This window comes from Ostrea edulis, chromosome 3 (assembly GCF_947568905.1).
Source record: "Ostrea edulis chromosome 3, xbOstEdul1.1, whole genome shotgun sequence".
Lineage (NCBI taxonomy): Eukaryota > Metazoa > Mollusca > Bivalvia > Ostreida > Ostreidae > Ostrea > Ostrea edulis.
In genome coordinates, this window is record NC_079166.1 from 80328761 (window position 1) to 80354447 (window position 25687).

A 25687-nucleotide genomic window follows, 5' to 3' on the forward strand; every position below is an offset into this window, starting at 1 on the left:
TTATGCAAAGTTTTACCAAGAGATATGTGGGAAATTATAATTTCTTTAAAAAATATTTCAATAAGATGTGCTCTTTCCATATATGTCAATGTCAAATTCTAGGTGAAATAAATCAAGCAGTTTACAACATTATGGAAATTCCTCTATTGGATTATCTTTATTTGATGCATCTTTCAAAACGATACCAAGATTACAAAAAGTCCACCATCTATTTACTAGATATGAAACATGGCTGTTATACCTTTACTACCATAAGCGTGGAGTTTCACTTGGACTTGTACTGTATTATGATCGGTAATATGACGATTACAAATCCTGTCTGGATGTAGGAGTTTTGAATTGTGTGAATTATCTTGCTGACATTGGATTGTATTTCTATTAATTTTCGATTTAAGGTAAGGCTTGCGACATGTTGTCATGTAGCGAACAAAATCGTGTTGCATACCAGTATGTTCAGTAGGAATTTATGAGATTGATCACTGTTCGTTATCTTCACCGTGCATCTTTTAGAAATTGTCTTTAAAAAAAGAAAGAAATGCCCATGTCGCTTGCTTGACCCAATGAGCCTAATGTTGTGGTGTTTTACATTTTCAGACTCTTTGTACAAAGAGGAATACTAGTGGCATAAAATTTACACGAGGCAAATTTATGGGGTAAAAAACTGGTAGAATTTTTAAAATGAGTATCATATATCAGATTATACTAATTGGTAAAGAAATTTTATTTTAAAAGCCTGTCCAGCAAAAAAAAGAAACATGCAATACTGTTTAAATAGTAGGTTACCACAACTTGATGAAAATTGGTGGGTAGGTAGACATCCAAAATAGTAACTGAAAAATACTCCCCCAAAATTGCTATTTTCAACATGGCCGCCATATACAGCGCAATCTGTATTTTGCATATTTACATCAATATTATATGTAAAAATCCAGAAGAGGGATTTAAAATCAAATGTAATTTATTTCAGTAAAGAATTAAATTTACTTTTTTTCAAAAGTATTTCAAAGTTACAATAGACACTCCTCTTCCACAAACTGCAAAAATAATAACCAAAGATAAAACACATCAAAGGGCAGACAACTCCTAAGAATTGGCACATTGCCATTTTTTCACATATGAAGAACAAGTACAAATTGGAAAGGTCAAATCTTCCAAGACCAAGCTAGGAAATATTTAATTTTCTTACTACTATCAAAATGGACTACTAAACATCATTAAAACATAGTAAAGAGCTTGGCATTTAAAAATCAAATGAAATATCGGGAATTAAATAATGCATGTTTTAAAAAAATCTAGAAAAGGGTTATGTGTATATCTATATTTTTAAACCAAAATTAAATTTAAACATCATGAAATGAATTACATAACAACAGCAGACAATAGCCTTCCAACATTGATATAAGTCATAATCATACATGCAACATATCAAAGGGCAGATAACTCTTAAAATATGGCATTTTGCCAATTTCTAAGAAATGAAGAAAAGGTACATATTTGAAGGGTAAAATCTTTCAAGAGCAGGCTAGGAATTAATTTTTTACCCTTATGTCGAAATAGACTACTAAACATCATTAAAGCATTTTATTGAGCCTGGCTTTCAAAAAGCAAATGAGATACTAGGGTTTAGATAATGCCTTTTTTAATAAAAAATATTAAAAATGTTGTGTACATTTATGCAAGATAACGAACAGTGTTATTAAAAAAAGCAAAGTTGTACATCATGAAATGAATTCAATAGTTACAACTAACAATACCTTCCAAAATGACATAAGCCATAATGCAAGGTGCAGATAACGAACAGTAATCAATCTCATAACTCCTATAAGCAATACAAAATAGATAGTTGGGCAAACAAGGACCCCTGGACACACCAGAGGTGGGATCAAACATTCAATACATCAAAGGGTAGGCAATTCTCAAAACTTGGCAATGTGCCAATCTTTCAGAAATGGAAAAAAGTACATTGTATTGCTTATATGAGTTAGATTATTTATTGAAAGTAGATACTAACGGCAAACTAACAAATCAACTTTATGACACATAAGATCATTTTAGTTTCTACATCGTCAACGTCCTATATTTATGTAGCAATATTCCATTATCACCTGCATATGGTGTTTATATCACTCAGCTGATTCGACACGCAAGAGCTTGTTTAGCGTATAGTCAGTTGTTTTTTTTTTTCAAATCAAGGCAAGCTACTGATAAACAAGTTGATGGTACAGGGGTTTCAACAGTCTTGATTGAAGTCAGCATTTCGCAAATTCTATGGTCGTTATAATGATCTAGTTCGTCAATATAACCTATCATTGCGTCAAATGCTGTTTGACATGTTTCATACCGAGGGTTAAGCCGTTCTTGGCACACTGATTTTGACTACGGATAACACCGTTTACCTGATCAGGAGATAAGGCTCACGGCGGGTGTGACCGGTTGACATGGGATGCTTACTCCTCCTAGGTACCTGATCCCACCTCTGGTGTATCCAGGGGTCCGTGTTTGCCCAACTATGTATTTTGTATTGATTATAGGAGTTATCACTGTTCGTTATCTTCACCTTTCATAAAGGAATTGAAAACCAGTATAACTCTTCCGATGGAGAAATCATAATTCGAATCAGATGCTTCCATGATGAAATATGAGGGCCCTATTCCATTTTAAAGTTATAACCAAGGTTAAAGTTTCAAACAGGCTAACAGAGAAACAGACAGAACAGACACAGTATACTTCCAATCTTCCATGAATATATATTCATCAAAGGTAACTTGAAATAATAATTTTCTGTAATTCTTATTACCTTTGGATATAGGTGAATTCTCTCCGATCATAAACGATCCAAGAAGACTGTTATAAATCCATCGATTTGAGACCTCTTGTTCCTGTATTGCTGTCTTTAGAAAACTGCACAAACGGACTTTTGTATCCTGACGTTCTTCAAATACACTATGTGGGATATTCACTGAAAAGGAATACGTAATGTTAAATTTATAATTCAAGAAGAGAATGTTTTATATTACTAACAGCAATGGTTGGAATAATTGAGAAAACATAATGCAGTCTAACAGATCAAGAGTACATCAATACAACTGATAAAAATAAAAATAAAAAGTGTTAAATGATAGTAAAGAATACAAAATTAAGAGTAGAGCAAACAATAGCTGGGCATACCAGAGATGACATTAGATGTCTATGATGAGCAATCATCCCCTATCAACCATGTTAACAACCACATGATTTTTTTCAAAGGGAAATATTTTCAATTATCATATGTAACGAATCAAATTTTGATATATATCTCACCTTATTGTACTTAAACAATTAGAAATGTAAAATAAATGAATGAAACTTTATAGCGATTAAAATCTCCTCCAAGAGTCTGGCTCTAGGGCATACATAGGGCATACGTACTCATTGAAGGTGATCGTTTACTCTTGGGGCAGACTCCCCATGCCCCAATCTTATCCGGATAAAGCCTGTGTAAACAAGTTTCCGGTGTGACCAGTTGCCCACTTAAAGTGATATTTTTCAAATGCAGTTGGCATTATCGTTAGACTTGCTCTAATTAGGGTTTTATATAATAACTGTGACTGAAAGACATCCCTACCGATGAGAAATCGTGCACTCTGAAGGCCCTTTTATACTGATATATATATATATATATATATATATATATATATATATATATATAAGCCTTTAGATAAAGAGCGAATCGTTGGTTCTGTTCATTGTTAATCTACGGAGATTTCTTCTATAAAGTCATTCGTATTAACATTTTTTTGAAATATCAAGACTGTAAGAGGATTAAAAATTGTTTAAATGTAATCTAAAAGTTCTAAAAACACCTTTCTTCAACGTGAAATGTTAAATGAAGTAAAGTCAAAGAACGGTGATCAATTTCATACTTATTATCAAGAATACAACATAAGCGTACGATAAACACGGACCTCTGGACACACCAGAGGTGAGAACAGTTGTGGAGGAGTGTGCATCACTAATTGACCGATCGCAACTGAGGTGAGCGCTATATCATGATCAGTTAACTAAGGAATCCACAGTCAAAATCAGTATGAAAACTGAAGATAACGAACAGTGGTAAATCTCAAAACTCCTTTAAGCAATGCAAAATAGTTATTTGGGCAAACACACGGACCCCTGAACACACAAGGGGTGGAATCGGGTGCCTAGGGGGAGTAAGCATCCCCTGTCAAACTACAATACACGTCGTGAGCCCTATATCTTGATCAGGTAAACGGAGTAATCCTTAGTCAAAATCAGTGTGCCAAGAACTGTCTAACAACTGGTATGAAACACGTCAGACAGCATTTGCCCCAATGATAGGTTGTATTGGCAAACTAGATCGTTATAACGACCATTGAATTTACAAAATGCTGACTTTAAACGGGATTGTTGAAACCCCCGTGTCATCAGCTTGTTTGTCAGTAGCTTGCCTCGATTTAAAAACTGACCATACGCAGAAAAAGCTTATACATATCGAATCAGTTGAGAGATATAAACACCATGTGTAAGTGATAATGTAATATTGCTATATATATAACGTGTTATAGTAACTTATTATAAATAATATTGCTGTATTTACGATTAACTACTTACTTTAATATTTCTTGTTTATATTCACTTAGACCAGAAGTTGACTGCTTTGTGAACAAACATTTCTAAAATTCCGTTACATTACTTACCAAATATTTAATTGTACGCATAGTCATATTATAGGATGTGTCCACGAGGTCGGGAAAGTATTGTTCAATTTATTAATAGACTCTTACTTATCTCAAATGTTTTTCTCGCAATATCAACTTTGACGTCACTTTTCAATTTTATAATACATACTGTGACGTCATAGTACTTCCGTGTATGTATTCGTGCGTTACGTAGCTATAGGAAATAAACACGACTGAAGAAGACCGGTAACACGGTTGAGATACTTCTACAAAGTCTTTAGAGTGTTTTTTAAAAATATTTTATACTTAGAAAAAAAGAGACTTCATATATATATATATATATATATATATATATATATATATATATATATATAAAACTTATACATATATATAAGGAATGATCGCGTAAAGTGTTGAAAAGTCATGCGTTTTTCATGTTATTGATTTGAGGAAAGATTAGCAATTTCAAGTTTACAAAAAGTTCTTTAAAATTTCTCAGAATCCACATTTGATATACACCACTTGTGGTATATGTAGTCGCACAGTAAGTTTGAAGTTTCTATTTCACAGCTGTTAATATTTTTGTGAGGAGCAAAGATACGGGCTTCGTAGAGCACTTACTGGATCCAGCAATGTATCTTTATTTGTAAGTGTTTTTATGTAGTTTAGAAATTCAGTATAGTTTCGGTAACTCATATTTATTTCACCCATGACTGGGATATTAACTATGTTTAAAACTCTGACATGGTTTTGAAGAATTTCATCTTTTGAAAGGGCAGTGGGTAGAGATTGATAATATGTATATGTATTCAGGGGCTCCTCAGCACCCACCTGCGCTTCTGTCAAAATACCGGCACAATATCAGATATTTCCTTAAGTGTTCTTGTACTGCAATAGCAAGCACATTTTTGTGAGACGTTTTGAATCCACTACTACAGTTGTTATAAAGACTCTTTGGGTTGGAAATAGATCGTGTGGTTTGGAAGTAAGCGGAAAAATCATCGGGTGTTACTAAAACGCAGAACGGAAAATGGAACGGAACGTACAAAGTACTGTACGTATAGTTGATATTTGAAGGTGGTCAAAATTTTGTAAAATCAAGAGGTTTATTGTATTATAAATAAGGACAGCAGGAATTACTGAGATAATGGAAAGTTATCTTAATAGTCCGTCCTTTGATATACGCAATAAGTTATAATTTAATATGCATACGGTGCGTATATTTAAAATCATAATAACTTGTTATTTAAACAAGCGCTTGTGGGTATCATTCTCTTTGCCCGGCTTTCTCGTTTTCTGACACCCTTTCCCCAAACGAGTATGACAGTATGTTGATTCATTAACAGAAAAAAAAAATAAAAATGAGGAAAAGTACGAAGACACGAATCACTATTTCACCTTCCAAATTATATTACTTTTTATTTGGCTGTCACCTTTGGAAACGATTTAATAGGCCTCTGCATTTTATGAGAGTTTTCCACCACATCCCCATCCCCACTCCAAAAACAACATTGAAAAAATAAAATCTTAATTGCAACTATTTCAGTGATAATTTTTTTCTGTTCTTCAGTTGTTGGCTTTCCTCTCTTTTCTTTCTTAAGAAAACGTGATTTTCATTTGTTAACTTATAATAATGAAAGAGGGATGATATAAGTGCACATGCACTTGTTTTCCAATCTCAACAATTCAAATGATATGTATTCAATTATTTCCTCTTTTGTTTTGGTTGGTTTTTCCAATCATCGAGTAGCTTACCTGTGATTTGTATGAAACGTTTTATTACTGATCGCATTTTTATAAATAGATTAACATTATCAACTGTTGACTGTAATCGAAATGACTATGTAATAGATATTTAACAGTATAATACAAGTATTCATGCTGATACGAAAAAAATGAAAACAGTGATGAAGTTGTTGTGTATTGGACGTTCGTTGAAAGTGCGTTTTTGGTAAAAGAATTATATTGATATTTCTAACCAATGATGTTTTCCTTGTTTCAGTAAATTGAGAAGAAATACGTTTATATAAAGAATCAATGATAATCACAATGTTCTTCTGGAATTGTTTGTATTTAGCATTCAAAATCACGTAAATTGGGGTCCTGTTAGAATTGTGTAATTCTTTATCATCAAGTAACATATTGACTATTTCGACAAGGGTCTCTATGGGAATTTCATTCTAATCTTTCCCTGGATTGGACATATTCATAGTAAAGAGTACCAGGAGCCCTCTGTATTACACACATCTACTACACTACACTACTAGAGGCCAAGATACCTTATGTGTAGGTCATATAAAGAAGAAACCATTGATGCATAATATGATATATAGCATATACAAATATTCATAGTGTACATTAGATGCAAATATCTTCTCTTAGTCCTCGCCTAGGGTACCATGGTTCACTGGATCGGGTACGTTTATAATACAATAATCAAAGTACTTAAAGTACTCGTGGGAATTGAACATTGTGGAAATTCAGTTAGAAAAGATAGTACTGGAAGGGTAGGGGGATAAATGACTGAATATTATCATGATTTTAGATACAAATCAACTGTTGTTGTTTTTCAAAGCGTTACAACAGCAAACATGGATAATGGAAGGCCCATGGGTCACAACGCTCCTCGAGTAACTGAAGTCGTGTTGTTGTTTTCTAGAATTTCACCCCTTTATATTCTCATGAAAAATGTGACCACATATTATGGCCCAAACGTTCAAATCAATATGGTTATCAATGCCTTGCAGTTATGAAGAAGTTTTCCCCCTGTATATATACATTCAAGTTTAATCCTAGTTATAGCTAATTCTAAGGATTCATTACTTGAAAAGGTAGTCCAATATGCTAAACTATCACCTGAGTATACTACAGTCCTGTAGAGGATCAATGGAATGGTAAATAATTGTATAATAACTCAAAATAAATGAAATGCAAAAAAAATAAAAATTGTCGGGCATCGGAAATGCACAAGCCGAGTTGCGCAAGGAATGGGCATAGAGGGAACCGGCAGAAAAGTTTTCAAGAATTATCAAGCAGGGAGCAAAATTTTGCGTACATAAATTTCAGCCGACTTAAATCCTTTGTGACCTTGACCTTTAACCCTTGACCAAAATCAATAGGCTTTTTTGTCTCATCAAGGGCGATAATCCATCTAAGTTTAATTGAGATCCTATAATTTGATAAAAAATTATAGTGCAGAAAACAAAATTTTCTCCAAATTTCAGTCTATTTATAGCCACTGTGACTTTGACCTTGTGACCCCGGAATCAATAGGCTTCTTGTCTTACTTAATCGATCTAAGTTTGATTGAGTTCCTATAATTCGTTCAAGAGCTATGGTGCGGAAAACAAAATTTTCTCCAAATTTCAGTCTATTTATAGCCAGTGACCTTGACCTTTGACCTAGTGACCCCAGAATCGATAGGCTTCCTCATCTTACTGAGGGTGACAATCCATCTAATTTTGAATGAGATCCTATAATTTGCTCAAGAGCTATGGTGCGGAAATGAAATGTTGATGCGTGCCCGCCTGCCCGCCCAAAGGCACTTCATCAGATCATAAGCCGAGTTCGACTTCATCGCAACTCCGCTAAAAATGAAACACTAGTCAAATAATGTTATTTATTGCCAAGGTATTTGGGATATTATACTGTGGCTCAAACAGGGGGTGAATGAACCTGACAGTATGAAAAGCATAATAGTGGAATCAGACTTGTGATGCTGGAAATCTGTAGTGATTAATAAACTATACATGTACAAGATCCATAACTATTTTTTTTCTTCAGTTTGTGAGGGAGAATCCTCATGTCTCTTTCATCTGTAGACAAATAAACAATGTGTTTTGACCAGAGCAATTTCTAATCCTTTTTGCAGCATAAATTCAACATTGTGGCAACTGGGTTAAACTTTGATAGTGAAGTAATACATGGCAGCACCTTATCCCATGCTCTTAAAATTTCTGTTTGACACTCATGACATCCACTCAAACATTACAGAGTGCAGCAAAATCCCATTGTAATAGGGGATTCAAAATGGATAACTGGTACAAAATATGTTACATACTATTAAAAAAGGATAATGAATTTGACATATTGATGTCTTGGAAAAGGAAATTCTGACATCGGGGCTCTAAGCGTTTTCAAACATTGTCATTTGATAAAAGTGTTCTACATTTTTAAAAATAGAGATTAATATGTCTTTACATACATAGGTGAGAAAGTTTCCATTATTCCTAGCCGAGACATACCATGTATGCGCAAAAAATTCATAAACAAATATCACACTACTCACGTAGAAAATGTGGACCTTACCGTCATCAAGCGCAGCGAAACACGCCATTTCGAGATTACAGTCGACGAAAGCTCGGTAACAGTAATGAATAAGGTACACTCATTTTGTATCTATTTTGTGACTTTCTTTATTAAAAGGAACAGTTCTCTAATGTGTAACGTGCAATTACTACGTAATTCAATAACTTGAAGCATGAAGCAGTTTCACTTTGCCACCGGATATAAGAAATTGTATTTCGTATTCCGATCCCAATCGAAAGTTGTTGACTGGGAATGACGTGTTTTAATTCAATCTACATGTAACATCAAGCATTTTTTATATCACATTAAAACAAAAAACCAAATATATATACATACACAATGTTGTAGATTTATTTCTTGTAAATTTTCTGAGGTTTCGCACCATATTCGATATTTCGCGCCACGGTGTCAATAAGGCTTGTGTGCAGTTGTCGTTCGTTTCCCTATCAATGTTCATAGGTGACGCTGCGCTACAAACGACAATTTTCAACCTTATCTTTTATTTTTCTATGTCTATCAGTATCAATTTGATCGAAATCTTGTATTCAAATTAATTTGAATACAATATCATTGCATTTATTTACATGTCAATTATCAAAATTAGATTAATTCAGAAAAGTTACATGGATTATTTAATGGCGGATGTTTATAAAAGTTTATGTTGATTTACCTAGGAGTAAATCAGCTGACACAGAACCCCCGCTGACGACCACTATACAAATCAATACAAATTACTGCGCAGAAAAGTGCGTGATGACCCAGGGAGATTGAACATAGTTCAACTCCCAAAAATTAGGCCGAATTAAGAAATTGTTAGAGAAAAGGAAGCGTACTTGTACATGTTTTAGAAGTGATACTAGTAGATGAAAAGTAAAACAGTTTTTAGAAATACAAGATAAATTATGTTGAGATCTAAGTGCGATTAAGATAATTTCATTCAATATTTCTCTAGAATGTGAGATACATGTTTATTGAGATTATAGCGAGCGCAGCGACCCAGCGCGGAGCGTTGGCTCGTACTGCGAGCTCTAATGACTAGAACGCGGGAAATAATCCGAGCTAAATATCAACCTCTAACAAGAATTTTTTTGACGCCAATCCCAGAAGTCCCTCGTACAAAATGGCGGATGGTTCGATTCGCAAAATAATAATTTAAAAAATCTTTGAAGTAATACAAACCTTTCTTATTTGAAAGGAAAGGATGACAATCATATTCTTCCCCCTTTCTTTTTAAAATATTGTCTAAAGAAATGTAAACAGTCACGTCACAACTACCAGGCTACGTCACAACACGCTCGTTGCATTTCCCGCTAAACTGGTTCCTACATTGGCGAGAAGAGCAAGACAGTAATCCTACGTATTGACAGTGAACCAGATCAGTTTTCCTTGTTTTCAATATAAATTTTTTGAAAATGTATTCAGATATGCTGCGCTCGCCCCAACGGTCACAACGGAATCGTATTACACTTAAATTTGATTAAGATGGTGAGATATATTCCTGAGATTTCATCGGGCGCATGCGAATGTCTTTGGAATCATTTGAGAGCATTGGAATGCGATGAGGCATACGTGTGAGAATTTATCAAATGATTTAGAATTGTTTTAATTACTTGGGAATATTCTTGAGATTATAAAGAAATTCAATTAGGTTTGATAGGGATGATATGATGAGACAAATGTCTAAGATTTTATCAGATGAATGAGAAGTTTTTTCGAATGATTTGAGAACATTTATAAGATTATTGATTATTATTATTGCTGATGCTATCGTTTCACTTATTGGATTTTGATGTTTCTTTCAACAGAATGTTCTGAGTGATATTTTGTGTCAAACTATTATTCTTCTTAATTGTCATTTAATGAAAAAGATGTTCTTTTCCTTACCAAAACGACTTTCTAATTTAGCCCAACATATCGTTTAAGCATAATATGTATATTGTTGCAAAACGCGGACATTTCATTAGCTTAACGTAGGTCGTGGGCTTGCTTACATCATCATTTTTTGATACGCAAATCCTACGTCTCAACGTCTTTTTATGTGTACATTCAATACGCAACTTCCGAGATATTAGCTCTTCTGTACTGGAGGTACGTTCGGTGTTCTGTTGAACGTTTGAGTGGGTACAAGATGTATACATATACTATAGAATAGCTATGTAAATAAGGATAAAAGTAATGAAAGTGTAAATTTTGTTTATATCAGCCGTTAATATACATTAAACTGACCATATCAAGAACAATATTTGTTTGAATTAGGCCATCAAATTAAATATGAAATTATTTTTTTTGTTATTTCCTCCTCTGCACGAGTGATATTTTAATCAAAGAAAAATAGTGATCATTGATTTTTGTTTGAGCTATTTTATCAGATACTAATAAAGTTACTAATATTGTGTGTCCCTGCAGTTAGGGTGGTTGCATAATGTCTGATAATCGGCCATTAGGATATATATGCATTTGTACGCACCGATAAGCATTTGTACGCACCGCGTGTGGACGATAGTATGTTTTGCGTCTCACTGTGCATAAGAGTTCCACAAAGGGAAAGAACTATTGGGCAACTCGGAAATTTCGTATTGTGACGTAACAGTTGACTAAAAAAAGTATACATGGCTTATTGATTGAATATAAAGAACGTAATACTTTACAGGTAACACATACATATGACGAACAATTATCATCAAAGTAGAACATACATCGTTTAATTTTGTTAAGTCTTCCTTTCGTTTCCGGTGCAAAATTTCGGCTAGTAATATGTTTTATTATGGGTCGGTGTAAAGGCAAATTTTGACTCCCGTAGATTAATGACCGGGGGTCATTTTTCGACGTCGAAAAATGACCCCCGGTCATTATTAGACGTAGAATAATGACCCCTTGTGCCCATAGAAAAAAAATGTCTTTCAAAAAATCAGTCCATTTCACGTTTAGAAAAATGACCCCCGTAGAATAATGACCCCTAGTAAATTATATTAAGGATTATTTCTCTGGTAATGCCTAAGGGAGGTAGTCCAACATTGGCACATTATAAGTAAATCTATCATTCATATGAAACGTAACCAGATTAAAACATATTAGGAATTGTAATTTTGTTTCAAAAATAAGAATTTACTTGTTTTAACAAAAGAGTGACTCGTAATTTTTCTGTCGATAAGCCCAACCTCTGCAGACCTGGATGGACATGCCGTGAGGTTACTATGTCTTGGAAATCCTCTAAGTCTGATCAGTGACGGGAATTGTGTACTCATACGGATATTCAAGGAATTTCGAGGGGGAGGGATTGCGCCTCCCCCCACCATCAGTCATTTTTATAGGGTGCTAAACCTGGAATTAATCTTAATTAATCACATCTTTTTGTAAATTTGCTTCCTCTACATTCTTCGCACACATACACAATGACAGAGAGAGAGAGAGAGAGAGAGAGAGAGAGAGAGAGAGAGAGAGAGAGAGAGAGAGAGACAGACAGACAGACAGACAGACAGAGAGAGAGAGAGAGAATTACAGAGAGAGAGAGAGAGAGAGAGAGAGAGAGAGAGAGAGAGAGAGAGAGAGAGAGAGAGAGTAGAAGGTGATACACTTTACTCTAGTGCGTTTCTACACGGTGATAGCAGGTACACTGCATTTACTGTGATATGACAGTGTGGCGTTTTAATTAGGGTGTTTTGATAATTTAACAATTTAACACAATAGGCAGTGGCGTAGCTGGGCTAAAAATAATGGGGGTACCAAAGAAATCCACTTTAAACACATTTTGACTTGACAAGCAAAAAAAAAAAAATGAAATAAAAAAAAATTAAAAAAACACGTAGGGTATCCTTCTGACACTCCCAAATCCTATTTCGTGGGGAGGGGGGTGACGACTTTACACTTCCCTTCTCACTTTTTTTACACTTTAGATGCTTTGCTTGTATGCCATTTCCTAATGACTTCATTAATCAAGTTTCATGTGTTTTCGTGTCTCCCGAGGAAAATTTTGAAGAATTGAAGATTCGTGGCCTCTGGAGGGCTTCCGACTGTAATGCCTCACCTTTTTATTTATGGGTACTAACTAACAATCCCAATCTGATAAAAATGAGATCCTCCGTCTGCTCCTTTGTATTTATATTGTAGAGACAATATGAAAACAAAGGAGCGGACCGGGGATCCTATTCTAGTCAGATTGTAAAAAAGCCTTACTTAAGCGGGGGGGGGGGGCACAACCATACTCCTTACCCTTTTGAAAAGTGTGGGGACATGTGCCCCGGCTGTATCTTCCCCTACTCCCCCGTACTGTGTACGACATACTGTACTTATGAACATTGGAATGGGGGGGGGGATCCCCTTCTAATATAAATGAGATGTAACTATTTTCACCGTGAGAACATTTTTCTTGTAACTAACAATTTTATGATGGTTTAAAACGTAACTCGGTCCAAAAAAATTTAGTACGGAGAGAATAGGTTATGTACATGCAAGAAATAATGCTTTGAGTGCCTAGAACCTGCATATTAGAATTGAGTATTTTTTAACCGTGGTATATTCTCATCTGATCAATTTATGTTAATTTTCTGTTAAAAAAGTGAGGGAGCACAAACCCACATGCCCCCCCCCCATCTTCCAAAAGTGAGGGGGCACGTGCCCCCGTCCCCTTGTCCTACACCCCTGATAGGCATAAATTATCCAGTGAAATGTTATAGTCTACCCAAAGTTAACGTTCGCATACTCACTAATACCTCTATCAACACTTACTCATTTTTCAAAATTCTTGAAAAACGATAATGATGTGTAAATGAAATAAGCTATTGACTTCAGTTGCAAAAAATGTATGTCAATTCGTCAGTTTTAAGAAGATTTCACGCCTTTCTGTGACACAAGAAGTATTGTATTTAGACGCAACTCTTTTTATGTGTGTGTTTGATTACACAAGATCTATACATGTAAATAGAACACATTTTCAGAATGGAACTCCCCTTTTGAGAACTAAAATTTATGGTAGAACCCGTTTTTGAAAATTCCCTGGATCCGTCCCCGAAATATGCGGTTTTTTTCAGTTGTAATTGGTCATGGAACCTACAGTTGGTTTTCCTCAAATTTAATGAACTAGTTCTTACTTTTATTTTATTAACCGTGAAAAAAATTTACATATGGAATAAATTTGATAAGAGGAGCAGCAGAAACGATAACTCTGGGTAAATAATGACCTGAAACCCGTATAAACTCCTTTAAAATCAATCAATCTGCTAAGAAAGGGAGGGGGTCACTTTTCTACGAAGGTCATTATTTTTCAGGTATGACACGCAAAATAATGATCCCTGGGTCTTCTTTCTACAAAATTATCCAATTTTTCTACGGTTAGGGGATCACTTTTCGATGTCGAAAAATGATCCCCGGTCATTATTCTATGGGGGTCAAAATTTGCCTTTACACCGGCACGAGCCGGCCCTTTATATGATATAAGTTTGGAGAAGTCGCCTGTGTTTCTGCGGGACTGGTGTCTGTTACCACGGAAATGTTCTAGTAAAGAATGATGTATGTTAATATATTTTTAAACAAAGATTTATATATTATATTGTTTTACCAGGAAAAAAAATAATTCATGGTATAACACGTAAAACTTTCGACTATAACTTTTAAATGGCATGACCTTTGCACAATACATTCAGGCAATATATAGTTAGAAGACAGAAAATCAACAGTGTTTGACAAGCGGTGTGTGCTTTAGAAGCCACGCCATTAAGCTGCCCTACACGGACTGCATGAGAATTGAACACGGTTACAGTATGTCAAACTGGAGCATTACATTGGGTATGATAAAATTTGCCAAGAATTTTGTCAAATTGTAGGGTTTGAGGAAAGGGGGTGGGGTTACAGCTGTTTTTAATGTTCATTTCTGTCCCAATTTGTAATACAATACGAATCCCGAGAATTTTAGAAGTAACCTATAATAAACAAGAGACACCTGAAAAGACGGGGGGGGGGGGGGGAGGGGGGGGGGGGGGGGGTAGCCAGAGGAGTTTGTTACACTTCTGAAAATTCTTATCTCGCCAAATTCAAAAATGAAGTCAAAGTTCTATTTCAATCCAAACGTTTTGGGGTAAGAGGGGTAAATCCTTTTTTTCAATTCCTCGGTTAATTTGATTACATTTCCACAATAATTAACTACTCATAGGCGTAACTTGGGTTCGACTATTACCGAGGCTATCGACATTTTAACAACGTAAAAGGTGGTTGTTTTTTTTTACCGAGACAGCTGCCTCGGTTGCCTCAATGGAAGCTACGCCACTGCTACTACTATTTAAAAAAAATCATGAGCCAGCCTACATATCGTAAACATGTGGGGTTATTCCCCACCTCCATTCCCTAATGCAACGTAACTCAATATATACACGTGGAGCTGTTGTATCTTGCTTAAAACGTCTCCCTCGAGAATTTTTCACACATATGGAGACATCACCAAGACCAAAGAAGGGCTTCAAATTTAGGCCTATGCTCGGCGCTTAAATGGCCAATTAGCAGTGAGGGTTCTTTAGCGTGCCACGCCTCTTGTAACTCGGGTCATCCGTTTTTAAGGTCATCACCTGATGCCGAGCGTTTGGCGATGGAACTGTCACTACCTGTTTTAACGACTTAGGTCTGTCGCAGCCGGGATTCGAACCCTGGCCTTCCACATGCGGGGCGAACGGAGATAAAAAAAAAAATTAAAAATATTGAATCACACATGAAGAAACAAAACCTTAAAGCAGATTTTAACGGAAAGATTACATTAGATACTTATTCAATATATATGTATATGTAATTAACATTGTCCAAGCGCGAATCTAGAAAATTTTCAGGGGGTGGGGGGTGGGAGTGAACCTGAGGATTAAGTTTTTTATATGATGATATGTATTTTGTGTATTTTCTATTGTCTACATTGTGTTTTATAGGTTAACTACCAAATAAAAACACTCTTTAAAGAGATATTAAAATATGACAACATAATTTACAAAGGGGTATGATAAAAAATCCAATGTCTGACCAAAAAAAAAAAGAAGCTAATTCACATAAATTTTATTAACAACCCACCACTTTCAAACTAAATTTGATGAATGTTGAAAATAATGAAAAACAGTGTGTAAATCGATGTCGGATGACATAAACTTACAGGAGTTTACCCCCTTCCCCATACTATTCAAACTTAGATTTCTATCCTACAATCAATGCGATGCAGTAATAGTGTTTCCGGAAAAATATAAGTAATATACTCTCTTTTTCTCATACTCTTTCCTTAAAATTATAATCAAAGGTGTCTGTGTGTGTTGCAACACCAGTACCCCTCCTCTAGATTAACTAATGTAATGTACATGCATTTTTGCACATGTAAATTCTGTATATCTAATTATGTTTTGGTCGTCCAAAATATTGAAAATTAATAATGAAGAGTTGATGATATGTTAAAGATATCTTGACCCTGATCTAAATAAGTCGATGACTAATATTTACAGAATTTGTTACATTTCCAACATTGCCTACGAAAAAATCACACAATGAACATATAAATAAACTCAGTGAATTGAATTATTTTACAGTCACATATTAGTTTTCATGAATTGAGGACCGCATCGTATTGTACGTCCCCTGTATTCAGGAGAAAATAACTCGCGCTGCATTGTGAAAAATGTATTCTTTTCATTATACATTTTATTCAAATATAAGAATTTTTACCACGTGCCATTACGAAAACTGGCAAGATCAGAAATTTTAACGTGCAACGTTACGGAAAAGAAATTATATTTAGTCGATGCGAAGTATATCGATTGATCGTACAAACGTATAGATCTTAGTATTGATTGATCGGACAAGTGTAAATTGTATATAGCATGGATAGTCAAGATCGTAGCGGCTAGCCTAGGGGCTACGTATAGTGGCTGATTTGTACAATTTTACAATGTGTTGTCTTCTCGTTATTATGAGGTGAAAAGTAACTAATAATATCATTTTGTCGTCTTTTCTTAGGGGGAGGGGGCGAAAAGTTGCTTGGGGACAAAAGTTGCTAAACATCGTTTTGTGGTCTCTTTGCCTCGAAATAACAAACAGAAGATGAAGTGTAAAATGGCAGAAACCAACCACCATACCTAACCCCTAGACTAGCCACTACGATCCTGAACACAGCCTGCTGTTGACTTTGGTATTGCGAGTTAAATTGTTATACCAGTACGTACCTTATTGAGATACTAATCAGGCTTGTATCCAGTGGCGGATTTAAGGGGGCGCAGCTGTCGTGCGCCACCCTCAAAGTTTCAAATTTAAGGTAAATCTTTTTATCAGGTTTAGAAAAATGAACTAAACGATAAAAGAAGCAATAATTTCTTCCACTCCCGGAGAAATAAATGAAACAATCTTTTGATTTCTTGGATTACTTAATTGGGAGAACTTAATTTTTCCAAAAACCTTTAAAATTTGCGTCATTTTACTAAATTCCCGTTATTAAAAATGATGGAAAATAGTACAAATTACTTAAATAGGAGACATATTTCAAGCCCTATAAAATCTGTTAAATCCAGGAGCTTCCGAAGGCTTTGCCCTTGACCCACAGCCTCATGAAGTGGAGCCCCCAGTAACTGCAATTCCTGGATCCGCCCCTGGTAGCTAGCCCTGTTTTGAAGTGCAATTTAATCCCATACAGGCGAGGGGTCTGGGGGCGTCCAGGGCACAGTCCTGGTGGGGGGGGGGGTTCAGGGGAGGGGGGCAACCCCACTCGGGAAAACCATATCAGCAAATCAGGGCCCCTAAAACATTGAGAAAGCTTCTTTTTTAACAAAATATATTTCATAATTTACCATATTGTTTTGTGGCTAAAGCATGATTTTAAGAATCACTGAAGAGACCCGACTTTCAAAAATGCATCCTGTGCCCAATCTCAACATAACATGTCATGTGACGGCATAATGTAAATTAGATTGCAGAATGTATCAAACATTGGCGATGACCATCAATTTAGTTGTCATCAAATAACCATCTCCCAGCATCTGAAAGTTTATCTTTAATTTACATTAAGCCACCGTGTACGTCTTGCCTTCAAAGTAATTAATTTGAAATTGTTGCAGTTTCACACAGTCTCCCTTATCCTATCCTATATTTCTCTCACTGACGCAACTTTTTTTTCTATATTTTTAGTCACAGAATAATGTGCAACATGGACACGATTTAAGCTGAAAAATTTCAAATTTCATTTTTCCATTTATAATGTTTAGAATGCTTAGCTAAGGTATTTCTGATGGTCAGCAAAATTTGCAATGTCAGCGGTCGAAGTATATGGGAGATAGAGAGCTCACAATTCATTCTTATGTAAACAAGGCTCGTACCATGATTTCTTTACATGTAGGTTAGATATACTAGCAAACATTTCGTTTAGATTAGATTTTTCCCCAATTTTCAAGTTAATTCTTAACAGAATTAAATAGTTTCTAGTGTTTGACATATCTCATTTTGTTTTAAACATGTTATTTTCTATCAATTAATATATATGTAAACAGAAACATTGCACGAGCTTTGTGTACGTAACGAAAAAAATGTGAGTACTGTATCTCGCTTGTAACTCAAGAACTGATATTCAAATTTTGGTTAAGCATTAGAAATATTTGAGTTAAACATTGTAAACAACAAAAATGGAAAAATAGAATTTGAAAATTTTCAGCTCACATCGTGTCCATACCCCTTTAACGATTTTTTCCCCCACTTAATTCTTTCATCGCCGGATTTTATGAAATTTTTTCTAAATTTTACCAGCCTATGAGGTGTGATTTTCTCGCAAAGGAATTGTTTGGAAATATGTAGTTGCTACAGTTCCCGAAAATGTCCGGCCCATACATTTGGTGCCTGCATCAATGTTTCTTGTGCTGTTACTGTATAGCGCTTTAGGAGCGGGCAACTTGGGGAGGCGATGTTGAGAATGTCTTTATAAACGTTTTAGATCCACCCAGAAAAAAAAATCGGACGAGGATTTCCCAATTTAATTCAGAGATTTGACGCGTTTATGACGGACATTTGAAAATGGCAAGTTCATAATTTTATTCCTACCCCATAATACAAATTTCGTGAAGATCGGACAACATTGAATAATTGAAAGCGTTGGGCAGGAATATCATATAAAGAAAAATTTCAATGAGTACTACTGGAAATGTCAACATTTTCAGAACCCCCTGGGGGAATTGAGCAGGAGTTAATTATTTTTCAAAGCCCCCCCCCCCCCCCCCCCTGAAATTTGACGTGCATTTGGTGGAGAGAGAGAGAGAGAGAGAGAGAGAGAGAGAGAGAGAGAGAGAGAGAATCAATAAAAGAACAGCAGGTAAAATATAGGCCCTACATGTATTCTAGCAAAGTTGAACTTCCTTGAGTGTTTGAAATTCGCTGTAAAATTAGGTAGACGTGCAGGGCTGTCTACTTGTAAAAGTTGTTAGCCCTGCCAAAGAAAGACCTACTAGCACTGAGAAAAAAATGCATTTTTAAAATTTACTTTTACATGTATTACTAGTGAATCAATCTTCCAATGAAGTACGATGGACCTAATTCTTTACTAGTAGATTATATTTTATTGAATTGCGGTAGAATATACAGTAAAATGTACTAAATTGACGAGGTCTGTTCACTTTATTATAGGTACAATAATGAATTTGATTCACCTAAATTTTATTTGCGGATATTTCATCACGTCCCGTAGGACGTCTATACCTGAAAGTTTATTCGCCCGTGGCAAAATGTATCGTTTCGGGCGGTCGGGCGCACGGTTATTTCAAACCCTGCACCGGGCTCAAGACTCTAAATCTAAATAGATCAAGAAAGTGAAGTTGTTCGAAAATTAAATAAAGTAGCAGACGTTTTAAGTAAATCTGCATAAAGTTAAAAATAAGTATAGTTTTAAACCGCGTTGATGTTTTCGAGGGGTTATTTGGCTTGGGAAAAAGAGCATTTCTATGTGTTTGTGGGTGTGTGTGTATGTGTAAAATAAACATAGATATATTGTAAAATAGAAACAATTTTGGTTGTATTTCTGGTTAGAATCTTAAGACATGATTAAACTATATGAAATAAAAAAAAAATAACCTTAATGGTACTCAAAAATAAAATTATACTATTATATTAGTTTATTCAATGTTACCGCGATCATGCGATCGCAAAAGAAGAAAATAAATCCAATTATTAGCCGCGCGACATGATTAAGATATATAGCACAATAAATGTATACGTTTATATATACTGTATTAAGAAATTTTGCGATATATATTCAGTAAAGAATTGATTATTTTGCCCATACATATTTGATTTCCCCTTCAAAACCAGGAGTCGGTTACGTTGTTTTGGATTACTTTTGATGTGATGCATGAAAAGTTAATGGATAACGTTGTTGAATGACGTCACGAATATTTGCAACGTTATTTGTTAAAAACTGCTGCATTGGTGGTTTTTATCAATCTTTGACATCTTTTTGTTTAGAAAACGAACTCGATTACCCAATATTTTTTATAAATATTTCTCAAAATGTTTTTGTTTCGCTTTGATATCAATATTATCAAGATGAACAGCACCAAATTCTAAGTAGTATTATGCAATGAATAAAGTTAATCACTATTATTTTGCATATAATGCAACGGAAAACAGTGTGGCTACTGTTAAAACAATGGTATGTTGAAGACATAATTACTAAAATATGTGCTGTTGAATGACAAACAATTTTCACAAAGTAGTATATACATTGTCAAGGTACATAGGTCAAATTTTCAGGTGATATTTTCGAGTGAGAAGAAAAGGTCGGTAAACCCGCGACCTACGTTAACAGTATCATAATGAGTCATTCTTACAATAGAGGATCGAACAACGATATCAATTGTTATGAAATGTTTTCATTCTTCCATTACATTAAAACTATTTCATAAGGAAATCCCCATCTTATATATTAGAATAGGATGCATTCATCCTTTCTTAGAAAAGTGTTCTAATATTTCATTCCCTCCAATACTTAACAATTGTAGCAAAGTTTTGAAAATTTTGTTTTGATATGCTAGTAGTTATTACTTGTATATCCATACAGCATCATTGCAAACCATGCCTAGCACTGAGCAATGTAAATTGAGCAGAATACACAGTTAATGTAAATATTTAGACTTTAAAATGTACTCAGACATATGGAAGGTCAACACCGAAAATCATCGTAGGTATCATTTGCAACTTTCAAAGCCTTGCATCTTTCCGAAATGATTTGGAAAGTTTTTTTTAATCCTTTCGCGTTGACAATACATGAATCGGATATACTTTCATCAATGTATATCAATTTTGGATCAGTGATACGTAAGTAAGATAATATGATTAACAATGATTAAAGATAACAAAGTATCAAATTTACCATCAATGATTGGAAATAATTAGTACTAAAATATAGCAAAAACCCGAGTAAACTTACGTCTTTTAGACACCATCTCTCTTACTGTAATGAATCGTTCATTGTCACCGTCTCTGCCCCATCTCTCCTCCACCATGGCGTGTCGTATTACGTCTATCCCCAGTTGTGTGATAAGCAACTCCTTCATCCTTTCCGGTATATACAAGCATCTCTCCCCATCATCTGGATCATGCCACCAAGTACGGACGTATTCCAATAACGAGTTCACAGACGACAGATTGAGGTAGTTCGTATAGTCCTCCTCAGTCTTCAGACAATTCAGAACAAAGTAACCCATCACCTGATGGCGGACATCATCCGATACAAACTCCACAGTCCCGCTACTACCATCTCCATTCATTGTTAACACCTTGTCGTTGTACACCATATCTTTAATCAAGTCAATAGCTTCAGTTGTTCTCATATCATGGTTTAATTCCCTTAAAGAAGGAAACGCCCCTAGGATTTTTCTGTGTTTCTCCTCGCACAAGGTATTTACTCTGATGCTATAGTTATCAGACATCAAAATGGAAACTAGTATGCTCCACTTCTTCTGGTCAGATACCAATTTTGTGAATCCTATTATACATATGAAGTATTTTTGATATATTAGCGAAATAATAAACGGATTAAACTCATCAGAACATTGATTTGTTTCCCATCTAAGGTATGGAAATTTGATTTAATTGTGCACAACTGCACTAATTGAATAATAAGCTGATGCCACACGTTTAAAACTGACCTTTCTCAAATCTTCCTAGGATTGAATATGCTGATACAAATCTCACAGCTTCCTCGTATGAAATTCCATTTGCCCATGCTATAGGGTCTAGGTTCTTCATCCTACACCATTCTTGTATAAAAGTCTGAAACTCCTTATCAAAGAAGCCCTCATGGATGTGCCGATCACTAAAATCTATGTAAAATGAAGGACAATATTATACTGTAGTCCACTAGACATTCCATTACAAATATTGATATACAATTCCATCCTTGAACGATCACGTTATCACAAATACGCACGTACATATGTGCGTTAAAGTTATAATACATACAATAATAGTAACCAGTATTTGTAACACATAAAACAGTTATCTTAGTTTAGGAAGCCAAAGGGCTAAACATATTGTGAAAACGCAGCCATCGCTTAATTTTTCACCTGTTATTAATGTAATGAAAGCGAGAGTGCTACATAGCGTGTTAGCTACAATTGCTTCTGAATTAACAGATGATCGTAACGTCGCATTTGTTTATTCATATTTGTCATGTGGAACATATCAAGAAAAAACATCTCATCTCTATTTGTATTCCGATTCAAGAAAAAATAGAATTCAAAACGGGACACTACACGTACAATACATCTAATATAGATACATGGATTATCCTCATTTCACTTGATAAGTGTCATACAAGCGTTTCAATGTCTCAATGCCCAAATATCGTTTCACAAACTGCGTTGGAACTCCTTTCATCTCAACGTGACTACAGATGTGAAATATCCTTATCCAATTTCCGGACCAGCGAAAAAAAATATTATGGCGATGAAAACGTGAAGATCTCTCTCTCTCTCTCTCTCTCTCTCTCTCTCTCTCGTTATTTTAAGATAGGCAGGCTGAGACACAATCATGCTGCATGTTGTTTTATTCGTTGGAAAACATAGTTTCATAGCATTTGTCTTTAAATCCGTTTAGTGATGAAATTAGTCCAATTCCACACGACATCCGATAGCTAAAAATGTATTGTATGATTTAAAAATAGATACATTAATATAATTTCTAGCTTACATCGATATATACAATATATATATATATATATATATATATATATATATATATATATATATACAAAATTTGTGATATAACTCATTTTTTTTAAAACTACCTCCACCCCAAGACACTATTTCACAATATTCATCACGAACCTCTTTACATTCAATGATTTTAATATATGATAAAACTCTGATAAATTAAACTAGTCTAATAAACGAAGCTAAATAAAATTGATAATACATATTGTAAATGAATATTATATTCTTTACATAAATAAACACGACATCCGGGTCTTTTAACACATTCCGCCGTAAAACTGGGGCAGATATATCATATCTGTTTACGATAGAAACTTATCAATATGTCGATATATATTACCTTTTGAGTTATAGTTAGGCGATATTCAGTCCGCAATGAGAACGTGTTTTACCCGAGATACCGGTGTTGTAGCATAGGCTTTCCCCCCACATAGACTTTCTTCCCTGAAAAAATGCGCCAGGGATAGATTTTTCCCCAAAGGGGGGTGCGGCGCCTAAGCATATACCCCCCTCCCCCCCCCCCCCCTATGTACATGTACAGTCAGTATAAAGTTTTCCCCTCGGCGGAAAAACTGTCCCGGTATAGAATGTCCCCTTCTTTTTAAATATCTGAAAAGTAAAATAGATGCACTGTATAAATAAAGGTAATTTAATTTCCCCTTCTCGTAGTAAATAACGGAAAAGACTTAAGATGTCTGAATGAATTTTGATATATCATTACACGATTTGAATAATTTCCTTTAAAAATCCCATAAGATGATGATTGTGATAAACCAGACCCTGCTCAAAATTGAAAAAAAAGACTTCCTGGGTCTAGATAATAAGAGAGTTCCAGTAATAGAACTGGAAACGGATATCATAGCTAAAATGTAAGAAGGGGAAAAAAGCGTACTGTCATTTAGGGGAAAATTCTATACTGGGACGGTTTTTCCCAGGGGCGGATTGGGCCCGGGTTAATTCTTCCTAGGATGGAATTCTATGCTAGGTCCATCTTTCCCGGAGGAATATCTACCCCAGGCCCGTTTTTTCGGGGTTGGGGGTGGGGTCTATGCGGGGGAGGGGGATTCTATGCTATATAACACGGCTTCTGACGTATTATTCTCTATGCATGTGAATTATTGCAATATCACCACCTTTTTATTTCTTTTAAGCAATGTGTATAGTCATTATTATCACATAATTCATTTTTATACTAGAAATAAAAATATGTCCAAAACACTATAACATATACACCTTTCTATGTAAAACTTATACGGTATCAATTTTGATGCACCAGATGCGCATTTCGACAAATAATGTCTCTTCAGTGATGCTCAACCGAAATGTTTGAAATCCGAAATAACTATGAAGTTTTAGATCTAAATATAGCCAAAAACAGCGTGCCAAACAAGTGGAGCCAAATTCGTCCAAGGATAAGAGCTATGCATGAGGGAGATAATCCTTAATTTTGAAATGAATTTCTAAATTTTATAACAGCAATTAAATATACATCCGTATTTTCAAGCTAGTAACGAAGTACTTAGCTACTGGGCTGTAGAGACCCTCGGGGACTAACAGTCCACCAGCAGAGGCCTCGACCCAGGGGTCATAATGTAAAACTTATACGGTACCAATTTTAGATGCACCAGATGCGCACTCAGTAGCTACACGGTGTCTCGCCCCCTAGCCCCCTAGCCTAACTCCACTCTGATTTCTTTCGTGAAATACGTGATTTTAACCCATATCATAGAATTTTCTCTCTTTGTTTTGTCAACTTTGATGAAAATTCATATGAATATCTATATCGACATAAAAACTCATTTGAAAACGATAACTTTAAACAAAATGGTCAGAAGGTAGACAGTGAAACAAAATTACCATTCACAGTTTTAAATTATACTATTTGCTAAATGAGTGCAAAGTAAGTCCAAGACCCAAGAACCTGTATTGTGTTATATATATATATATATATTTATATATATATATATATATATATATATATATATATATATATATATATATATATATATTTCTTGTTAAATTTAACTATGCTCCATACAATGTATGAGAGATTCGGGCGCTAAATGATATTTTCAATACCACATTTTTAAGGAAAAGATTTAGAAGATATCGCAATTTTTATGTACGTATGTAGTAATGAGAATATTTGCAACAAAGTCATGAAAATACTTAAAAGTATACATGCAATATCATTATAGAATATGTTGTTTACATTCTATTTAGGCTGTAACTTTCAAAATACCTATTAAATTGAACTGGTTCTGACTGAGAAGTGGCTATAACGGGAATTCTTGCACTAAGAACCGGAAGGGACACTAAGATCTGGGTCAAACATTTAAAAAGCCATATCCGGGTCAAAGATTTAAAAGCCGTTCACTAAGTTCATGATATGCACTCTCGACGATCGTATGCAATGTTCACAACAGATCTAGAAATAAACTGTATTATCGTCCCACATATCATTGTGCCTTGTTCTGAACACATTTGAGTGTTGTAAGTGGA

At 34.9% G+C, this 25687-nt stretch overlaps 1 protein-coding gene across 4 annotated transcripts in view; it reads right to left on the reverse strand.

Moving 5' to 3' along the window:
* The window catches only part of LOC125676204 (uncharacterized), a 94024-nt gene that overhangs the window by 36422 nt on the left and 31915 nt on the right, over positions 1-25687 (reverse strand). For 3 of the 4 annotated variants that reach the window (XM_056159116.1, XM_056159117.1, XM_056159118.1), the window contains 3 exons: positions 22121-22294; positions 21400-21957; positions 2798-2959 (listed from right to left, as the gene is read on the reverse strand). In XM_056159116.1, coding sequence (XP_056015091.1) covers positions 2798-2959; positions 21400-21957; positions 22121-22294 — 894 coding nt within the window. The remainder of the gene's footprint in view (positions 1-2797; positions 2960-21399; positions 21958-22120; positions 22295-25687) is intronic. The other variant, XM_056159119.1, reaches the window with a different exon arrangement.